This window comes from Lonchura striata, chromosome 1A (assembly GCF_050655825.1).
Source record: "Lonchura striata isolate lonStrDom1 chromosome 1A, ASM5065582v1, whole genome shotgun sequence".
In the NCBI taxonomy this organism is placed as follows: domain Eukaryota; kingdom Metazoa; phylum Chordata; class Aves; order Passeriformes; family Estrildidae; genus Lonchura; species Lonchura striata.
In genome coordinates this window covers 20009248-20028666 of record NC_140741.1, presented here as the reverse complement: position 1 = coordinate 20028666, position 19419 = coordinate 20009248, and the positions used below count along the sequence as shown (strand labels likewise).

At 39.3% G+C, this 19419-nt stretch overlaps 1 protein-coding gene across 1 annotated transcript in view; it reads left to right on the top strand.

Annotated features, from left to right (window-relative positions):
• LOC144246263 (uncharacterized) overlaps positions 1 to 19419 on the top strand; it is a 263343-nt gene that overhangs the window by 52478 nt on the left and 191446 nt on the right. Inside the window, exon 2 of the mRNA XM_085568825.1 lies at positions 8433 to 8476. Within this exon, the coding sequence (XP_085424951.1) occupies positions 8433 to 8476 (44 nt within the window). The remainder of the gene's footprint in view (positions 1 to 8432; positions 8477 to 19419) is intronic.

Sequence of the window (19419 nt, the reverse complement as noted above, 5' to 3'; positions counted from 1 at the left end):
TCATCCTGTAAAATGATGAAAGTCCCAGGAAGATAGATAGAACCCCTGGGTGATTGTGGCTCCAGAGAGGATCAACCACCTCTGATAACTACTCACACTGCTTGAGGAGTACTAGTCCCTGCTAGGGTAATACTCCTGGACAATACCCAGTTCTTCAGCAGATAGAAAAGCTGAAGGAGGATATTACAGATGGTGGAAGTGAAATCTGGAAAAGACATCACAAATGTTCATTGCAAACAAACGTTTCTAGTTAATGCTACATATACAGTGTTCCATATGTATATTTCTGCTTTTCCCTTTGCTAGCCACAAAATCTAAAAATAGCAGTTGACTAAGCTGAAGCAATTTGGGGGAAATTAGACTTCTAAATCCTGAACAGATGCACATTATTTTGATAGGTGGGACCTTCATCTGCCAAATAGCTCTGTTTTCCTAATTAATTTTATCCTCTCTGGATTTTTAAAAAAAGTTATGAAAAGAAGGCTTCATGCAGTAACTAAGTCTGACCTGAGCATTGGCAGGCACCAAACAAGATTTCTACCTATCACCCTGATGTCATTGCAAACTTTTTTCACTCTCACCTGTGTTGTTGCTGTGCTGGTTTCTAAAACTGCTCACATAATGAAAGTTCCCCAGGAGATGCACATTAAACCAGGCACATTTAAATCAATAAGTGGATGGAATTAGCACAGCTGAATAGTCCCTACATGGATTTAAATGTGCTTCTGTCTTCAGCTTTCTTTGAACAAAGGCTGCAAATGGTGGGTTTTCCCTATTCTGTAGGCAGTACCAGGATCATCTCCTCTGTGGGAGAGTTCATGCTGAGAAGATCTCACCTTTCATAAAAGCTCCTGGACTTCTTGTGTACAGAGCTGGGCTCTGCAGATCCCATACAGCTTGCTTCACATTGCTTCTTACTGGCAATGACTAGAATAAATGTCTTCTGTCAGATTCAAATTAAAGAAATTCTGTAAGCACTTACTCTGGAAGTAAATTTAGACTAGTTGGTTCCAGCATGACTTTGGTGACCTTCAAAAGTGCAAGAGAATGGAAAAGATCTTGGTTATTACAAAAAGCACACAGAAAAACAAACAATAGAATGCTTTGTTACCCCAGAAACATTCTAAATGGCATTGCAGCCATATCCTTTGACCCTGCTAAGTGCTTTATATACTCTATATTTCCCAAGAAATATTAAAAGGTATAAAAATGTTTTCTAAAGATATGTAAACAACCAATATACATTTTAGAGGGTGCTGCACAGCCCAAGCAAGGGAAGGAAATTATAGTACCTTGTTTTGAAATTAAAGTTAATCAGATCAACAGATATGAAACCTATCTGCAACTTTCATTATATTGTTAGCACTTAAGGGAAAAAGAAGAAAGAGATAAGATAAATGTATATTAGGATTATTAGAGTATAATAGGGAAAATGGTGTGTGTGCTGGAGGAATGAAATTACTCAGTAGAAAAATATAAAACAGTATTTGATATTCACATGAATATATGATGCATTTTAAGGCACTGCAGAAGCAGGAGCATTTGTTAGGAAAACTAGGGTCTCAGGACATTTCATTTAAAATCCAATACAGGTCATTATATGGAGAATGGTAGAGGTCAGTCACAGCCCATTGCAGTATGAAATAAACTCCTGTCTTTGCTGGACCTATTAAATACTTTGTTGGACCTACTATTAAACACTAACATTTACAAACTTCTTCCCTCCCTAACAAGCTAATATCTGAACTTGTCTAATAAACAGTGGGCAATACTCACTATTTCCATCAGGTTTAGGGTACTGTAATTTTCTAATAATGAAGGTTGTCTTAATCCCTTCTTTATTATACTGTGGGTTACCACTGAGGCAGTTCACATGAGTAAAGCCATAGGATTAATGCTAAAAGCAAACCCTGGCAGTGTCATATTTGGCATTACAAGGACAAGCTGTACCCAGACAGGACAAACCTGTGCTGTTGGGAATGCAGTAGCTCCATAGGTTGGAGCTGCAGCTGTTGATAAATTGCCTGTCTGGATTTTTTTTTGTCCTTTGGCCTCAGTATCATGGACTGAATACATACCAAATTATATGAATGGAGAGGATGTGTAGAACAAACAAAGAAACCACCTACCCAGCAAAGTCACCACATGCTGAGTCATCACACTTGGTATTTGGAGATGAATTAAAAAAAATAGGAAAAGACTAAAACCACAGGACAGAGAGAAGTGGAGCTTTTCAAAATCTATGCAGTATTTAGCATTCTATGGGTTGTTTGCTTGAAAACTCTGCCAAAGAGTTGTGAGCACAGAAGTGAGCAGTGTGTTGTTCCTTCTGGAACAAATCCAGTGCTTGATATTGTGGCTCAAGTAGAAAGGGACAAGGAACCCACTCATGAGCTATTTAGCTTGTCATTTTCTAACTGTTTGGGGGTGACAGCATCAAGGAAAACTGAATGCAGAAATACCAAAATGGGAATAGGGGGAGCATAGAAATACAATAGCAAGTGTTTCCCAGAAAGGCAGTGAAAGTATGATACAGGAATGAGCTGTTCTGGCTATCAACTGGAGAAAAACATGAATCAAAGGCCTTTGCATTACCCATGTGAGCACTTCGCAAACCTTAGTGAAGCTGCAGAGTGATTTTCCCACCAGCAAAAGAAGAAGCAGAACTACATTAATATTTAGAAGTTTGGTGGAAGCTGAGTGCCCAACTCACTTTGCCACTGGTGAAGTTTTACATCTGTTTTGAGGAAAAATGGAAAATGTGACTCTGTGACACAATAGCTAATAGAGTTAAAGAATGTGGCATGGCACTGACAGTGGGGACAACTTTTAGATGAGCCTTGCAGGATAGATTTCTCCCATGCTGAAGAAGACATGGAAGCTACAAGTCCAAGTGCTACTCTGAAAAATGTTGTGGACTTTTCTTCAAGTCAGGTAATTAGAAGCATTGAATCATGGAATGGTTTGGGTTGGAAGGGACCTTAAACAATATCTTTTTCCAACTCCTCTGCACTGGGTAGGAACACCTTTTACAAGATCAAGTTGCTCAGAGCTGCATTTAACCGAGTCTTGAACTCCCAGGGATGGTACATCCAGAACTCCTCTGGGCAACCTGTTCCAGTGGCTCACCACCCTAAAATTAAAAACTTTTTTTCTCCTATCTAATCTAAACCTGCCCTGTTTCAGTTTGAAGCCATTTCCCCTTGTCCTGTCACTACATACTCTTGTAAAAAGTCTCTCTCCATCCTCCATCTTTTCTGCCAGCTCCCCTCAGGTACTACTTGAAGTAGAGATGATCTGAAAAAATAATCTATAAGTGGGCAGTGCCAATTTCACAAGGTATCAGGAACTCCAAAAGCTGGGAATGGTGAGGGAAGGAACGGGCAGGGAAATTTAAAGTCCCATCCCTGAAGAGTAGCTGAAGCCACAAGGAGTGTTTGTAAATAGACTCTCCAATAATATAATTATGTGGCAGAGAGCTACCAAGAAACAAGACATGTTCTCCCAGAACAAGATATCATCTTATCTGTATTAGTAAATTACAGGGACGTGGTCAGAAAAAAAAAAAAAAAAAAAAAAAAAAAAAAAAGTCTTTATTAAACTGCCCAGTATGACTTGTAAATGAATAGTGATGACTCAATGTCTGCTCTGGTCAAAAATGGTTAAACACCTTGTTTGTAATTCCAGCAGGAAATGTTACATGATTCCAGTTGTCCCCCAGGTCAGATCCACCCTTCCTCATCCCTTTTTTACTGTCTGTTCTTTTAAGGTTGCTGGCTTTGTCATCATGCTGCACTAAGCCCTTTTCATACCTTCATGTGCTAACTTTTGAACTTGTTTTGAAAAACAAGCCCTTCCCAAGAGAACAGATCCTGTTGCCAGGAGCTCTGCTCCATACAAATATCTTGATCTTTTTCATATAGCCACTCCACATCGTTATTCCTTCAGAGGCTTTGGAGGAAGGTTGTTTGATGGAGCTGGAAAAAGGATTGCATTTTCCCTCCCAACTGTTACTCATTTCGCATTGCTTCTTTTCCACTAGGTGCCACTGAAGGCTAGGGGAGCAAATAAACCTTCTGAAGAGAATCTGCCTTGCCTGAAAATCCAGAGCTCACGGGTTTCCTGGTAACTTGGGAGTGGAGTTTTAAATTGGCCTAAAGCTTATGGAAGTCAAATTCCTAATTATAGCCTGTAATGTTGAAGGTTGTATTTTTCTGTGCTAATCCCTGGAAGATGCAGACTTTGAAAGCACATAATAAATACATCAAAAAATCCATATGGGAATTTGAAATTGGTAACTTTGTGACCATCCCTTTGTATGTTCAAGCTCTGGCCAGCTGGGCATGGCTCACAATTGCCTGGAGATGACTTACAGTGCCTTAGGATCATGGAGCACTAGAAGGGATCTGGGTACTTCTGGCTCTTCCTTCTTCTGATCCAGCACTGCCACTCTTTAAATTATCAGCAGGTTTGTCTTGCACTGTGGAACAGAGAGTGACCATGAGCATTTGCTAGAAATTTTAATATCTATGCATCATCTTATAAGATATCACTGATGATGGACAGAAAAGTTTATGGCATTATACATGATGAGTAAAATTCAAGTGTTAAAATAAATCTATTTTTAAATGATAGCAGTATAAAAACACTGACAGATTTGATTCAGATTTCATTTCTCAAGTCTGACAGCTACAGAAAGGCCCAGCAAACTTTTGTTTAAAATTCCCTCACTCCTCCTACTACATTCAGAATACTCAAACCCAAGATTTATAGCAATCTAAAGTTTTTCAGTAAGAGAGGTATAGACGTATGTAAAGTTGGTACATAATCCAAAGTTTGGTATTCAGAAATACCTCCCAAATAGAAGACTACTTCACTTGGGAATGTGAGGAGAGTAAATGAAGTTACCTTTGGAGTAAATGAAGTATTTTTTCACTTGCCTGGTGTTTGCTATTTGTGGTCCTCTGTGGGTCAGTGGATGTACTCACAAGGTAACAAGCAGAATGAGCTAAAGGAATAACAGAATTTAGGAGCAGAATTCCCCACCTTCCCATCATCCTCTAGTTACAAACTGACCAGCCAAGCTCAAGCCCCTGTTTTAAATCCTTTTTGGAAGAGGAGTCTGGGTACAGAGACATTCACAGAATGGCTCTGTCCACTCTGTTTGAGATCAAACTGCCTGAGGACAGCCTGGAAATGGAAGTGCAATTACTCTTCTGAGAACGTGACATCTCCTGTGTTTGACTCCTGTAGCTGTTATTGTCCTCTAAGGAGAAGTCATGCAACATTTTTGGAGGTGGTGCTACAAATATGATTTCACTGGCAAGCCTGAAATTTTAAGGAAAGGTTAAAAGGGAAAAGGAAGTCCCACAGTCCCAGATGGGTCAGTGGATATAATGCTGAAGAAGGTATTATAGCACTTGGTTTTCATTTACCTTTGAGAAATCACAGTGCCTCTCTGTTCCTCAGATTCTCTCTGTATGAAGTACTGCTCATTCTTTTTTTCTACCTTTATTCAGTGTTTTATGGCTCACAAGTAAAAAATGCTCTGGGACAGCTATGTCAACATTGTTGCAGTCATTGTAATCTAGAGAGAAAATCTAAGGTTTGCTAACAAGTTTGTGGAACTAAAAGCTTGCTTATTTTATTCACATGTAATCCCACAGCTACCTGAAAATGTTGATTTTTCATGATAATCAAAAAAACCCAAAACCACCAAGTAAAAAATAAATGAAGTGCAACACTTTCAATGGCAGATTTTTTTTGTATATTCACTGTGAAGCACCACAAATTAATTTCCCTTTCCTCCCACCAGATTTCTCAGTAGATCCGAAGCATGGGCTGTTCTTTACAACAGTTTCCATTTTCCACGTCCCTAACATATTAGCATCATCCCTAAAGAAGAGGGTGCCAACTGTTATATCCTATTAGCTTTCTGAATATAATTTCTGTTGATACATGGGTTCTCAGTGGTGTAAAAATTATAGTGGGAATCAAACAAACAGGAATCAAAGTTTCTCAGATATGGCACCTCACTCCTGCAGTGATTCCTACAGGAAACAGTGCACACCTTTTTAAATATGCTGTTATATCACATTCAAAGTTGAAAAAATCAGCTCAAGGCACAGTACTGGACTGTATCATTTGTGATAGAGCTGTGTTTGGGTGAAACAAGGATGTATAGATTTATTTAGTTTGACACTCTACCCAGCAGCTTGCCCTCACAGTCTTTGTGAGCTGTCAGCTCTTCCCATCCATCAACCTTAACAGCATTCTGTTCCAGCAGTGTTATTATCTGTTTTAGCTTCCTTTCTGTTGCACCTGGCAGACGAATGATGCCTTTTGATGGATTTTCACTTACCTCTATTGTTTTCCTTCCTGTCCCTTTTAAATAAATATCCTATTTCAGAGCAAACTTCACTAGCAGGGATAAACAGAACTTTTTTTACATTTATTCTTTTACGTTTATTCTTTTCAAGCATTAATGGGTTTATGCTTTGTATCAGTGTTTTTGTGTTGATGCCATGTATCTATTACAAGTATACAGCGTGGAGCAAATTCAGAATATCTTGCTTTGCCCATACTGAGCTTTGCAGACAGCATCCTGCTGGAAGTAAAATATGCTGTGCAGAACAAAGTTTAGAAAGTATATAGCCACAAAGAACTCATGGAGACCTCCAAGAGTGTAGAGGAGAAGTCCTCAGCTGTATTGTCAGTTCCCAGATGGACTTATTTTCTGCTCTAGTAGCACTAGGATCTGTGTCAGTCCTGGGAACAGGTCAGCAAGATCAGAGCAGCAGTCCTCAAATGTACGGTCAGAGACTTTCCATGCACAGGAACTGAAGATAACAAAGTTAGGCTCCTTCAAACACCTCCTGGTAACCAGGGAGAGGCTGGGGCCAGGCTGCTCAGAGGCACACGTCAGCAGAGCTGATGCTGTGCAGAGTGTACACAGCTCAGGAGGCTGGGAGCAGCTGCCCTGCTGCACACAGAGCCTTCTGCTCTGGGCAGCACAGGGAGGTAATTTCTGTGTGCCTGCAGCTCAGCATGCTGACATCCCGGTGCTGGGTTTGTTCCAACCCTACCCCCACAGCCCAAGGAGGGAATTTGTAGCCCTTGGGTGCTGCAGCACCTTGGCTGGGCTGGGAATGTCTGCATGCCCTGGCTGCAGCCCAGGGCTGCCTCTCACTCTCAGTCCCTTTTAACCATTATTGGCTGAGTTTGGTGTCAGGAAAATCCCCAAAAGGGATTTTACTTGCTGTGGAATAGGTTGTAAGGAGCAAGATTCCCTCAAGAGATCTCTCATTTTCTAACTTCAGCTTCCCCTTAGGCAGGAAAGAAGTCAGTATCATTTATTTCCTCTGTAAACACAAAATGAAGCACTTCTACAGCAGCTCAGGTTTCTGTGGATTTCTGGATCATTTTTTTCCCCCCTTTCACTGTTGTCCAAACAGACTGAAAGGACAGAGAAAAAAGAATGCAGCACATATTCCAGTATTTTGTAAGGCCACTTGACATGGCCTAGGCTTTTGCTTCCAGAGAGCTACAAAGGCCACCCTGAAGCAATTCAGTGGTTTCCAATAAAAAAAGTGGACCTAGGCCATTTTGTCTATTCAGATCACTAGGAGCTACCCTTTCATATTTAATCAATGATCTCTATTGCTTTGTTATATATAAAGCAAAAAGCAAATATTGAAATTTATGAGGTGAAGCATTTAGCTAAGGAGACCTGCCAAGTAATAAAGTTGATTTTTCAGAAGACCAAACAAACAACTTTTTTTTTTCCTTATAATTTCAAATTAATGTTTTTATCAATATGAACAATTTCTAATCTTATGAACATGTAAGAAGATGACTAGAATAAATAAATGCAGAGATAAAATTAAATATTGATTGCTGACCTGACTGTAGAAGTTGAGTAAACTGGTTCTTCATAGATCACTGCTGATTACCCACTGGTCATCCTTAAATTTCCAACCAAATTTGTCATAATAAGAACACAAGGTGTTAGTGGGTGAGTGGCATACTTATGCTCACAAAGATCAGAATCTTGATGTCCATATGAGAAAGTGAAAGGAGAAAAGTTTATTTTATTCCCTTTATGTAAGATTCATGCTGATCACAGGTAGTGGGGGCAGATTCCTCTTTCTTGCAGAGCTCCATTTCTCTTTGTCTCCAACCCCGTGAACTCTGCAGCTCCAACATTCAGCACCTGAATGAATGCAGGGGTCACCAGGCTACAGACATTCATGCCTCATCATGTTCAGAGCCTGTGGGAAGCCAGAAACTGGACTGTGGCATCATATTTTCTTGCAGTCCTCTATCAGACAAATAGCAGCACAATGTTCTCTTTATTATTTAAGTCCTGTGTGAATGTCACATTCAGGCCCTACATTTGGAATTTTGGGACCAACTTTTTTTTTTTTTTCCAGGTGGGCAGATAATAGAATCTGGAGAACTGGATTGGTGAAGACAGGTAAGCAAGTGTTAATAACATTAATCGTAAAGACAGACTCAATAATAATTCTTGCAAAAGACTGTTGTTAAATCCCTGCAGCTAATTGTATGTTGTTAGTATATAACTGCTTGCCAACTTCTAGTTATGACTAATTTCAAGAGGCTCACTTTTATTGCAACTGTGTTTAAATTTATTTATTCATTCAACAGTTGAAATGTTTCAGTTAAAGAATCTTAATTTCAACTGAAAATATTCCAATCTACTGCCTTCCCTTCTCTGTCATAATTAGAAAAACTAGCATCTAACAACAGCAAGGAAGTAAGTTAAAAATTTCCTGTGATACAGGAGTGACTTCAAAGTGGATGATGATAAAAATGCACACTGCATTTGGAAAGGTTTTTGGTGACAGTTATGCACTTGAAATATTTAATCCACTGTGGATTGCTGTAGCCAGCCTTGCTTATATATGCACTCCAGAAAGGACAGCAAATGAAAAACACTAGCATACAAAAAGTTAATAATGGACTATATCTGTGAAGCTGGAGCTGTTTCAATCTGCTGGCTGCACATCTAACACTGTCAACAAAAAGATGTTTGTTAAATAAAAAAGGAAATGGACAGTAAAGTAAGAGGTTTCAGTTGATTTGTGGATCCTTTTAGTTATCTGAGGCAAGGGAAAGTAGGTCATCTGCAGGCAAGTCAATAGTGTATAGTCTATATAAGAAATAAATTTAGTATTGATAGCCCAAAAATCAAAAGGAAGGTGGACAGTTCCTTTTTTGAGTGGTGTAACACTTAACCCTGCTGACATTAAAAGTTTGTTCGTCATGCTTCTGAGGACAAACTTTTAAAAAATCACCAGCGATTTGGGGCCCTTATTTTTCCAGTTGTTGGACAAAAGGAAGACAGAGCTTTGAAGGAGAGAATTAAAGTGGGATGCCTCTGAGGCATTTCCATTTGGGCTGCTCAAAATTCAATATTCCCACACTAAGAACCAGCTTTGCCAAATTGATGTGATGAGCACCAACACACTCAAGACTGTTGCTTCAAATTGCCTTCTATATCTGGAGGACAGTGTCCTGCCTGGTCTGTGCAGTATTTATTAGGTAGCTTATGTTCTACACAGCAAATAATGAAATTTGTCTATCTTCATGCTTAATTTTTTTCCAAAAGAATGTGAAATCTGCATCTTAGAACAAGCAATCAAATGAACAAAAAAACAAATAAATAAATAGAAGAGATATTTTTAGCTTGTTTTGGTGCCAAGAGAGTACTTTTCAGCACAGTGGCCATAAATATGTAAATTCTGATTATTAGCTAAATGCATGTTTTCCTACAGACTTAATATAAGATTTGCAAACCCCAAATCATCTGTATTTAAAAAAAAATGTAGAAATTCCCTAAAAAATGTCATAAATGCTAGTTTATGTCATTAATGATTTCTCTATTTTGGGTTCACATGCATGTTACAAAACAGGTGCAGTATGAAGGATGTGAAAATGTCCTTCCAGAGGAAAAGATGGACACTTAGCTGCTGTAGTTTCTCTATTAGTGCCCCAATAAAGAAATATTATAGCAAAAAAATGTTGCTTCTTTCAGTGACATCACAGTTAAGATCATTCTTAAGAAATGTTGTGATTCGACATTACTGGGGCATGAGGTTTTGTTCTGCCAAAGGTTCTTTTTCTTTCAGTAGTGATTTTATTGATTACTTTTCCCTCATGTTGATTATGGAGTGTGAAAAAGTAGTAAAAAGACTGATTTTCCCTCTTTGTTAAAGTTTGTTTGCTAACTGCCCCCTCATAAGTGGTAAAACTGGCACCAACAAGTATGGGGCAGTAGTTTCTTTTTATTTGCTTGGTCTGCTTTTATGATTCTTATTTTTATCTGAAACTTCTTATTTTGTATTTTATAAATTTGGTGACATGGATTTATAAGTGAAGATTATTTTTCAGCTTGTATCTAACATCAAAAGATGTTCTGAGAAATCATATTACATTTTTCGGCTTATGATTTGTTTATCACATACTTGTATATAAACTCGTTCTGAACCCAAATCAGGAGCAGCCTAACATCTATTTGTGATTAATCTTGCTAATAATCCCTCCAATAAAAATTGATCTTTCAGCATGATTTGACTTGTCATTACTGTTGCTGTCTCTTCCCCGATCTCCAGAATACAGAACATTGTGGCTTCAGCTCTAAAAAAGAGTTCTTTCTGCCTTAATCTCTTGTCAACCTGTCTGTCAGAGGGGCACCTTCTGGATTCTCCTTGGGGGCACAGGACAGGAATGCTGTAGAGCAGAAACAGAAGAGCCCTTTGTGTCTTCCCAGACCAGCAACCTAACTCAGTTTCCATGCTGTGTACTTCCTGGCTATGTTCCGAAATAGCAAGGGAAAATTTCTGGTGGGAGAGTGCCCTGATCTTTTCTCACAGTTCTGGCTCCAGTAGGCTGGAAAGGCAGTAAAAACCAAGGAAGTTGATTGCATGGAGTAGAAAATAGTACATTACTATAATATTATTAGCAGTATTTATCTTCACTACTGCTGAAGTAGGGAATCTTTATAATTACATAAATTATAAAGATTTTTAAATGGCTCTTGATCCCGAGAATATCAGTAGTAGCTGAGTTTATGACATCATCACTAAAAATATTGTTTATGTGGCTGAAGTGATTAAAGCCGTGGAACTGCAAGGTACAGAAGGCACCAGTTTAAAAGTGGTGTGAAGGGAATGAAATATGTGACATGCCTGTGAACCTCATTTGCTTCAACAATTTGGAAAACCCGTAGAGGCTGATATTTGATTGTGTTTGAAGAACCTGTGGGGCCAGAAGGTTGAAGTTAGGTTTGTTATATCTCAACAAACTAGCACCAACTTAGAATGTACTTTTTTTGCTCGGTTGCAGTTTTCCTTTAAATTGGAAAAGAAATTAGGATCTCTGAGTCAGAAATCCTCACCTCAGACCCTGAAGGAAACACAAAACTTATTGTATAGGAGTTTATTTCCAAATATATGAATGGCAAGAAAGTAATCAGGAACACTCAACACAGCTTTGCCAAGGGCAAATGCTCCTTGCCTGAGCTGGTGAAATGACCCAGCTCTGAAGGTGAAGAGAGTGGTGGGTGTAGTGATTGGGTTCTCCTTGTCATGGGTCTAGATGGCACTAGATCATCACTCCCCAGCACCGTGACATTACCAGGAAATCAGAACTCTTATTCTGAGAGATGAGATCACTTACCTCATCCTCTTCAAAACCTCCACAGCCTTTCCCTGTGTCCATCTGAGATCAACAAAACCCAAGAGTACCTGTGTCACTGATGCCAGAAATGCACTCACAGAAAAGCACAAAATGTGCCTTATTTAAACATGGTTAACCATGGAAAGTTCTAGTGAGAGCCCAAGAGCACATACAGCATTGCTGGAAAATCCAGACTCTTCCACTTTCCAAAGTAAATCATCTGAGACTGCAGATTGTGTTGCTGGTTAAGTCTTGCTGGAAATTTTTTTCCTGGCTACTTTCCACAGTACTGTTTTTTGAACATAGTTTTGCTACTTCCTCCATGGCTACTTTAAATGGACATTACCTAAAGCTGACTAAACCAGATTTGGCTGGTAAATCTCTTTTAAGCAGCTTGCATTGAAAGCTAATGCACAATTCACAGCATTCTTTACTCCTGGAATTAAGTTACTATATTTGTCATTACTCTGAAATTCTACTGGGAATTCTGGAGTCTGCCTCAATTTTGACGAGATTAGGGAAACGGGGGCCCCAGTTTCTGACCATACATATTCATGCAAACTCTCTAGCCCTACTTTCTGCCTTTTCCTTAGTAAGGTTTGAGCATCTTGCATCTCTTTAGAGATTATATAGCAAAATGGCTCTTCGAGAAGACAAGGATTTGAAGGTGGGATGAGTTCAGTTCTCCTGTTGGTTGGTTGGCAAGACCTTGTGGGAAAATCGCTGTTCCCTTGGTACAGTGGGCTCAGGACCTTCCCTAACTTGCTGGGATGGTCTGAAAATGAGCCCTGCAGGTCTGTGGGCTTAGAGAGGGAGGCTGTGTCACAGAGGGATGTCCTTCAGTATCACCAGTATCTTCTGGTTCATGCAAAGCATGAGCCTGAGCCATTGCTAAGTCATGTCCTGCTGGACTGAAGAAGGTGAAGTGCGTATTTCACCAGGTTATTCCTCAAAACACTGAGCAAGAGAACTGGCAGCATCCCTCAGATCTTTCATCCTTCATGTCTTATACTTGCCTGAAAAACCCCTGCTGGAATTATGGTGTGTTGAAATGGCCAGATGCATGTGAAGGTAGCACAGGTGACCAGAGAACTTTTATGTTCAGGTAAAAGGAAAACCTCAATATAGAGACTACTGCTACTAATGCTATTACTGGTTTATCTTAACAGCTGGAAATACTGGGAATTGTGTCTTCCCCTAGGCAATGTGTGCATTCTTCTTGTTAACAACTGTCTGCACAAGAAAGTGCTTTATCTCTTGTGCTCTTCAGTGGCCAATGTTTTTAAGTCTTTTTTCTCTTTATGCTTCTCATTTTCTTTGATGACAACCCTTAACCCACACGCTCCTCTGAAGTAAGATCAGTATTTCAGATTAAAACTGGAAGCACAGGTTAGAATAGGACCTTTGCACCTTGTAATAAATTAAAGCTGTGGCAAAGGCCCAGTTATTCTTTGTCTTAACGTTACTGTCTTGTGTATGGTCCAGGCTTCACACAGTTCCTATTCCCACTACTGTCAGTTTAGCTTCACTACTGGTGTGCAAAAACTCAACAAACCAGGTGGGAAGAGGTAGGTCCATTGCACAGTTCTCCAACTGGAGCAGGTCTGTTACTACAAGTTCATGCCTCAGTCATTGATGCCTGGATCAGATGTTTATTAAATAGCTCCTCCACAGGCTACAAGACGAGAGGAAGCATTTCTGTCTGCTAGAGCTTTTTCCCAAGATGCCTTATATAGCAGAGTTTTCAAAAAGAAGGGAGGATATGCAACTTTAGTTCTTATTTTAAAGGCAACATTAGGCTCTGTAGCTGAAGACTAAAAAGATTAGGGCAAGGTACTGAGCACTTGGTAGGCAGATTTATCCAGCAGTCAGGTTCTCTCATTTGGAGAGAGAGAGATGTCTACCTTATTTCTCTCTAGTTAGTCAAAACTTTAAAACTGAGCGCTAGCACTGAGTTCTGGGAGCAGTCCAGTCATCCTAGAGGAAAGCTCATTGTGCTTCAGAGGTAATTTTAGAAACCTCAGAAGTTCTTGGTTTGAAAGGCATCAATAGTAACTTGAGGGTCAGGAAAAGAGGAAAGTTTTATGGCTCCTTTTCCCCTGGGAGCAAAGGACAGGAAAATGTATTAAACAAAAGACACACAGATATTTCATTAGAAGAACAGAAATTGTCCCTGCCTGGAGAATAACTGTGTCATGGGAAAGTGCTTTGTTCTTGGAACTCTTCTATATAAAAGTGGGGTCAGAGCTTGTATCTCTATATCTACTATTCCTGGCAGGCATTTTTTTATCTTTGCATTCATTTGCCCTGCTAAATTGTGAGAACCCAGGCCTTATTCTGGGGTCCCATATGGTGGTGAAATTCCTCCTCCAACCCGTGCTTCCAAAGAAAAACTCTGCAGGCTCTTGCTGTTTGGTCTCAAGGCAGTTTATTGTTGGTTATCTAAAAGATTGTCTTCTTGGGCTGCGGCTGCTTGGTCAGCGGCCTGGGCAGACACACACACACCCTGACATCCTCTCTGTCTGCTGTCTTCTTCTTCTCTCCCCCTGCCCAGGGCTGCTGCTATCTTTTATGTGATATATTACGTATTACATGTTTATAGTTTTCCCCCAATACCTACTACCTGTATTACTAAGTGCTTTTCTACTCTAAACCAATCTGTGAGTGCCAACATCACCAAGAACATGGAGGCAAGGAAGAAGAAAGAGGAAGGACAGGATCAGCCCACTTTCCTCCATCTTAGAACTTCTGACCCCCATGTACAAAGTAAAAACCCCGCTGTACAAGTGTTAAAACCCCCCTGTACAATACTAAAAAAATTTCCCCTCTGTTTTGTAACTACTTTTACTATACTATCCAACCTTTTTTGACTGCTTGTTCCACCTCCAAAGTTGGTAATTTATTCCATGGCTCAAACTCAAAATCACAGCTGTTTTTCAGCTGCCTGCCAGGGTCTAGAATGCCTCTGACCAAGGCCTGGAACCTCTAAAAATGTCTGAGAGACATTTTGAGTTCCCACACTAAATTACTTAATTTCAAATATATTTTAAGGAAAGGCCATAGTAGGGGAATTCTGCCTTTTGTAAAATATTGGTTCCTAGCTTTGTGCCAAAGCTGATGGATATCATTGCCTACCTTCCTGTAGAAATCCCTTGAGAAAAAAAAAGGGAAAATATTTGTGTCTGACACAGCATTGCAGTGTTTGCAACTGTGTGCTTTCAAATAGCTCTTTCTCTCAAGCCCCTGGCTTCTGTGAGATTGTTATTGCCTTTATCTAATGCTCTCCGATTCCTGATTGATAATTTAGTTCCACATTTTCTTTTGAACCTGCAGACCTTCAGTTTTAGTGTTTTCATTTATTACAAGAGGAGAATTCCAAACATGGAAATTTTCTCTCTTTGCCCAAGGTACAGCAGTGAGGCATCAGATGTTTCTATTGAGTTTCAAGTCTGATTGCTTCATCATGCATGCTAAAAGCTCTAGTAAAAGCAAGCATGCATACAAATCTAAAGTTATTCAAGTAGAGGTTTCTTCCATGAGGCTGTTGGGCTGGGTATAAAAACCCAGGAGGAAAAAGATTCCTGAAGTCTTTTTGATCTTTATCATATTTCAGGGAAGAACTTTTCCATAAGCATTTTTTCATTTAGGGGTGTGTGTGGGAATATCTTCTGTTAAGTTGAAGATACTACAACTTCATGTCAGGACCACCTGGTGGCACTTGACAGTTGATCCTACTGTTAGAGCAGACCCTCAGTAGCCCACCAAGAATCAGCACCTTAAAAAAAAAAGGCCAACAGCTTTGAAAGAGGAAAAAGCTATTAAATATTCCTAGCATATTAATAAGTTTTATTATCTTTACAGTTAACAACTTGTTTGGTTTCATGTCATATATTGCGGGGTCAAAAGGGGAATCTGAAGTGACTGAGAGGCTGAAAAGATGCTGCCAATTTTATGAAGTGATCAGTGGCTTAGATGAAAGCATTCCCTTGCTCATCACAGCCTGTACTCTTTGATTAAAATGATAAAGTGAATTGTCTTGCACTGCTAAAAATAAAAAGATGTAACTGAAAGGATGTTTCAGGCAGCACTACCCCAAGCCACATCTGCCTCAAGGATTTGCAGCTGTCAAACAGTGTAATGTGCTGTTTCCTTTGCTCATCTATACCTCAAATAAGCCTCTGGGTTGCAACTGGTTGTGCTGTATGTGGCAACAACAAATCTTGTCCTATGGGTTCATCTACCAGGAAGAGGCTTTATTATTCTTCACTGGGATAATGACTCTCTGCTTTTTCTCTGTATTTTTAAAATGGTTTTCCTCTTACATATTTAATTTTCTTCCCCCTCATCCTCCCCCCGCCCCCATAATGTGAACCAGTAGAAATTAAAACCTGTGTCCTTCATACACCTTCTTCCTCAACAGCCTGAGTTCTGAGCATGTAGAGTGTCCCTAAATGGATGTTTTTTGTTAACCATCTTTGTCCTGATGTCTATCCATAGTGATATATTTCCCTTGCTGTACCCTGGAGGGTTGAGTTATTGGTAAGTGTGGGTTTTAAGCTCTGTATCTTTTTTTGTGTTATCTCTCTGCCAGTGCTTCCTCTTGAAATGGCAGTGTCTGCTCATGGGTTTTGCCTCTGTGCATCAATATTGATCTCTCCCAAAAGCATGTATTTTCTGCACATCTGTGTCCACTTTCTTATTAAATCAGATTTTTTTTTAAGAAGGTTTCCCAATATGAGCAGGCCCCTCCTTTGCCACTGGTGTGTGCCATTTGCCTGTCTTTCCACTTGTGGAGAGCTGACTCTTTAAATGTTAGCAGGTCACATTTTTTGTGCCCTTTGTGCAGCTCTTAGAGGCGGCTTTCAATCACAAATTGAAATCTAGTGAGAATCAGCACAGATGTGCTGCCTATGAAATCAAAAAGAAGAATTAATGAACAAAAATTCCTAAGTTGAGCGAGATCATAGTCTACTTAGAAGAAAAGCATAAATTCAGTACATGCAAGGGAATGGGAAGATACTATTTCATTTTTCAGTCAGAATCAGCAGTCTTTGAACATTAGGAAGAATGAATGTTTTCTGTATGGAGATGGGAATACATGCACCTATAGAAGAATGTGCTTCATCCTCACCTTAACTCTTGATGGTGCCCCCAGAATAAACAGAGTAACCTGCATTGTGTCTATAAAGTCTATGTCTGCATTGTCATTAAAGAAGAAAGCAGGGAAGAACCTCCAGTCATCTGTCCTCCACTGTATGAGTATTTATTCCACTTTTAGCATAGCGAGTATGGCCTCTACATCCCACAGTGGAGATAGATCTTATTTAAGTATGGATAATAACATGAGAGCTCCAGACTTCTGTGGCAAATCTACATTTAGTGGTTGCACCTGAAACTACTGGCACTGTAACACGTATTTGAGATGTGTAGCTGAAGACAAACCTGCAATTTCAGGATGAGATCCCTGAAAAAAATCACTTCTTCCAAAATGCTTATCAACACATATGAATTTCATGCTAAGCAGAAAATGTTAGTGCATGCATCAAAATAAACTTTTGACAAAGATTTATCAAACTAAAAGAAGAAGTGTTCTAAGAGTGCTGCTGTAGCTCAGGCAGGAAAAGTGATATTAGAATGAGTTTGGTAAAAATGGCTTGATGTTATAATAAAAAAAAAAGATTAAAGAGGGTTTTTCTCTTCTTTATAACATAGACAGATGTGATAATAACTTTAAATGAAGCTTGCATACTATAGCACTCCAAATCAATATTTCCAGCAGAATAAAATCACATATAAGATAAAAAGTGCAACAAAATTTGTCAATTTCATAAATAATAACTCCATCTGACACACTTGATAAGAGTTTACTGGAAACAGGAGAGAGAAAAGCAAATCAGGATGGAAAAAACTGGGCTGAAAGTTAGCTTAAAATTTTGACCAAAGAATAAAGCAGCAAAATCAGAGAACCAATGGCACTTGAAATCACCATTAAATCCTCCCAGTCCTGGATTTCAAAATGGAAAGCTTAATAAATCACTTTGCCTATAAAATGTCATAAAAAAGGAACACTGCATTAATTGCGGTCAGAAAAAAAAAAAATCTATTGTGGGTCATCCGTTCTTTCAAATGAAGATAATTCAACCTAACCTCTCAATTTGTACATCACTTGGGCTAAATGATCATTTCTCCAAATGGGAAATTCTGGAGTTACAGGTGTACTATACTGCAGCATCCATGACCAAGTGCACTTTCCCCAACCCTTGGAAAACAACTTTAAACACAGCAGCATCATGAGAATCATACTCAAGTGGGAAACTGCCTGATTTTCTCTCTGAGACATGAATTATGTTGATCACCCTAAAAACTGCTAAAAAAAAGAATGTCGGAAATTCTATGACTTTGTTAAATCCTTGATATAAAAGGAAGAATTAAAAAAAACACAAACAAACCAACAAAAGATATGATGCAAACAATTTACTTAGGAAAGAAAAAAAAGGGAATGAAAACAGTTTGTGTCTCCATCCTGACTCTCATTAGCCTTTATGTGAGTGGTCTTTTAGTCAGACAAAACCAAAAGAATAAAGAATGTCTTGTAAGACACAGTTGTGTGCTGTGAATTGAAGGCTTTATCCTTCCACAATCTGAAGTAGACTGTTCTTAAAGAAATTTATACTCACTGAACAAAACCTGCTCTAATAAGCAATGATATTTTGCAGTCCCAAAGCAGACAATCAAGACCAAAATCTTGATACCTAGAATTGAGCACAGCTTCTATTCCATAGGCTTCAGCCTCACAGTGTGTCTAACTTGGAAGTAACTATCAAAACATAGCAAGAAGAAAAATACACCAACCTATAGATGGGCTCCAGCCCCAGGGAAATAACTCTCTAATATCCAATTCTCCAGGAGAACTGCTTTTGTGACCTTTCTCAAGGTTTTTAAAGCTCCTCTGACAACATAATAGAACTTGGGCAAATTATTTATGGAATTATAGAGCCATTTAGGCTGGAAAGGACCTCATGAGGTTTCTAGTCAAACTCCCTGCTCAATGCTGAATTTAGACTATGTTACTTATGGGTTCATGCAGGCAGGTCTTGTAAACCTCCAAGGAGAGAAATCCCACAATCATATAGCCTTGTTCCAGTGCTTAATTATGCCCTTGGTAATTTTTTTTTCATTTTATCTAAACATAATTAACACTATGTCAATTCATTACCGTTTTCTCTCAATCTTCTCCTGTGCATTTCAGTAAAGAGCCTTGTTCTCTCTTTATGGTATTGAGTTTGCTGGCAGACTGCTTCCCAAAAATTTCCTTTCTCCACTCTAATGATCTCAGTTCCCTCAGCCTTCCTCACAGGCCATGTCCTTCAGTAAATCTGGATACTCACTGGAACCACATGAGCACACATACACTGCAGCAGCAGCTTCCAGGCAGAGACCAGACCATGCTTCTCTCTATGGGATGCTCACCTCAGCCAAAGTGCAAACATTTCCATTTCCCCACTTCCCAAAGCTGTGTAATTCCAAAATAAAGCCTCAACACTTCACACAGCCTCACACGCTTTAAGATTGGCATGTCCTCTGATGTGCCTACCAGTAGTAAATAATCCTAAACAATGTAGAATGGGGTTCAAGAGCTCTGATTGTCTGCAGAACAGAAATCATATTTTTCCTTAGGTTGGTCATTCCAACAAACCACTGCTGGTTTTGAAACATGTG